This window comes from Alligator sinensis, unplaced genomic scaffold (assembly GCF_000455745.1).
Source record: "Alligator sinensis unplaced genomic scaffold, ASM45574v1 scaffold404_1, whole genome shotgun sequence".
Classification (NCBI taxonomy): domain Eukaryota; kingdom Metazoa; phylum Chordata; order Crocodylia; family Alligatoridae; genus Alligator; species Alligator sinensis.
Window position 1 is genome coordinate 5,763,431 of NW_005841839.1, and position 2,555 is coordinate 5,765,985.

Consider the following 2,555-nt stretch of genomic DNA (forward strand, 5'->3'; position numbering starts at 1 on the left):
GTCCGGCGCCCAGTCCCGGAGCGGCCCGGCTCCTGGGCGCACGGCGCCGCGGGCGGGAGGAAGGAAGGGACCCCGGGCCGCAGGGCGCCACATCTCCGCAATAAGAAACATTGTCGAAAGCAACTTACTGTGACGAGCGCAGGTACAAGAGCTCCCGCAACGCCCGCGCCGGGAGCGATGCCGCGGGCGGTAATTCCCGAGCCCCAAACCCCTCTAACGGAGAAAGGAATCGGGGGGGAAAATCAGGGGCGTTTCTGCTGGACTCGCTGCTTGCAAAATCTGGCATAAGCCACCCTCTGCCCAAGCCCCCACGGGAGGTGGCTGCAGCCCTCCGCGCGATCCTCGAGTCTCAGGGCTCCTCGAGCGGCTCCACTCCTCCTCCCTCCTGGATCTCACTGAGCTGCCCAAGGTCTGCTGCTGGGAGGGACGGAGGGGAGGAAAAAAAAGGAGGAGGGGGGGGGGAAGGGAGGGGAAAAAATAGGCAAGAGTGGAGAAACTGAGCCCCGGCTGCTGCCTTGAAGCGGAGTAAAAAGGTTTCAATAAATCCAGGGGTTGAAAAGAAGGGAAAAGTCAACTCCCCGAGGAAATCAGAAGCAGATTTCAGGACATTTAATCACATGCAGGGAGGTGTGTGTGCGCGCTGTGCCCGCCCGCCCTCACTCTGCCTCCCCCCAGCCCTCCCTCTGCTCTCCCTGCTCCGCTGCTGGGAACAGGAGTCCCTGGCAGGGGGTGCCTAAGCCATCCCCAGCCAAAGAAAAGGGGGGTGGGGGCTAGGAATGGAAAGGGGAGGCAGGAAGGGAACAATGTCAAACGTGTACTTGGAGGGAGAGAAAGCCAGACAGGCTGGGAGGGGGTGTGGAAAGCAGGGATGCAGAGGAAGAAAGAAAGGAAGGAAGGAAGGGCACATGTTGTTTCTATGAAAGGAGTGGGGCTGGAGGGAAAATTTTGGAGCCCCAGGTAGGGTGGCAGGGGAAGTGCTAGTCCAGGGGCTAAGAGGTGCCTATGCCTCCCCTCACACTCACTGTAGGGTTGGGGGGGGGGGGAAATGAACACAGGAAACTGCTTCACGGGCAGTTAGGTTCTTAGAGATGCTAGGAAATTGAAAAAGGAGGGGTGGGGTTGGCTTCCAGTGAGATTCTGGGGTTGGAGAGGAGGGAGGGAAAATGTCAGTGATGATCAGGGCTCTGGGACCAAGGGTGTGGGGCCTGCACTTCCTAAAGGGGTGCTGGGTGGGAGAGGAAGGGGAGCCCGTCTTGCTGACCTGTTGGGCACTGTTGTCATCCTGCACCTCACACCTGTGACAGTCCCTAGAGAGCTCCATCAGGTTGAGGAGGCCCCCTGGCTCTGGTTGCAGGCTAAGCATGCTGCAGTCACTTGAGCTCATTTCACACCACCTGAAATAGCCTTGGCGACCCCAGTTGAAATACTTGAGCATATTTGAACAAACCTCTTACAGTGGCAGGACACTGGCAGTGCCCTTGCTCACCTGCTTCACCTGTGGCAAGTTAAAGACTGTCTTTGAAGTTTTCAGCATTGTGTGAGAGGGGTGTTTCCAAAGGTTTTAAGGAAAGACACCTGTCAGAGGAGGGCTCAGGCAGGGATGATTTGGGGGGGCAGAGGGGGGTAGATTCCTGAGGTCCATTCCAGCCCCACTACTCTAGGAGTCTCTGATTACACCTACAGCTAATTTAACCCCTCATTAGGCTGTGTGAATAGTCTCATTCACATATGCAAATAGAAGCTGCCAACATTAAGTGCACATTTGAATGGCATGGAGCTCAGACACATGTGGATCCCAAGGGCAGCCATTAGTTGGTGTGAAACTGTAGGGAGTGATTTGTTTTCAAGTTTGACTACATTTTAAAGGATCCTTCCCCTTCTGACATTGTCAAGCCATGAGCCTGTCAGGAATATCCCAAGCAGATCTGGTATTTTGCTGGGACCATCAGGCAGTTTGGAGAACAAGAGTCCTCCACTAGCAAGCAAGCAGTCTTGGAAGGCTGAACGCTGCTGTCCTGTAGAAGGGAAAGCATAAGTATCCTCAGTCCTACCTGTTTCTTAACATGGAGGAGATCAGCCTTGGGGTCACTCCTGAAATCAAAGGAATAGCTGCCTTCTCACATCTGCTCCTTTCTCATTCCCAGCATCTCAGGTGCCTTCAGGTGACTCAATCTGTATACAGCCAATGCAGTTATTCCAGGGATTAATTTTGCCCCATATTTGATCAGAAGAGGAGCCTGGGATTTCAGTTCTAGGAATGAAATTCACTGTCCCAATGATCTCTCTAGCAGATCCACATCCAGGTTTTACTCCATCCCCCCAGCCAGTCCCCAGGTCACCTGTGAAATGAATCCAGGATTCCTGTGCAGGAAAAGGTGAAACTAATTTAATCAGCATTAGTGTGAGGAAAAGGAGATATATGGAAAACCTGGATCTGGATCATTTATTTATTAGGGCTTGTAGATGGGAGTCTTAATATCAATAGCAGAACTCACAGCTCTTCCCTGTCCCACTGCCAGTCCCAGCTTTGCCCAGATGGCTCTAGGGAACTGCTA

The 2,555-nt window shown here is 53.7% G+C and overlaps 1 protein-coding gene across 1 annotated transcript in view; it reads right to left on the bottom strand.

Moving 5' to 3' along the window:
- Positions 1-1,333, bottom strand: part of NTN3 (netrin 3) — a 92,832-nt gene extending 91,499 nt beyond the window's left edge. The window contains 1 exon segment of the mRNA XM_006015582.2: positions 1,262-1,333. Coding sequence (XP_006015644.1) covers positions 1,262-1,281 — 20 coding nt within the window. The 5' untranslated portion in view covers positions 1,282-1,333.
- Positions 1,334-2,555: the final 1,222 nt, after the last annotated feature.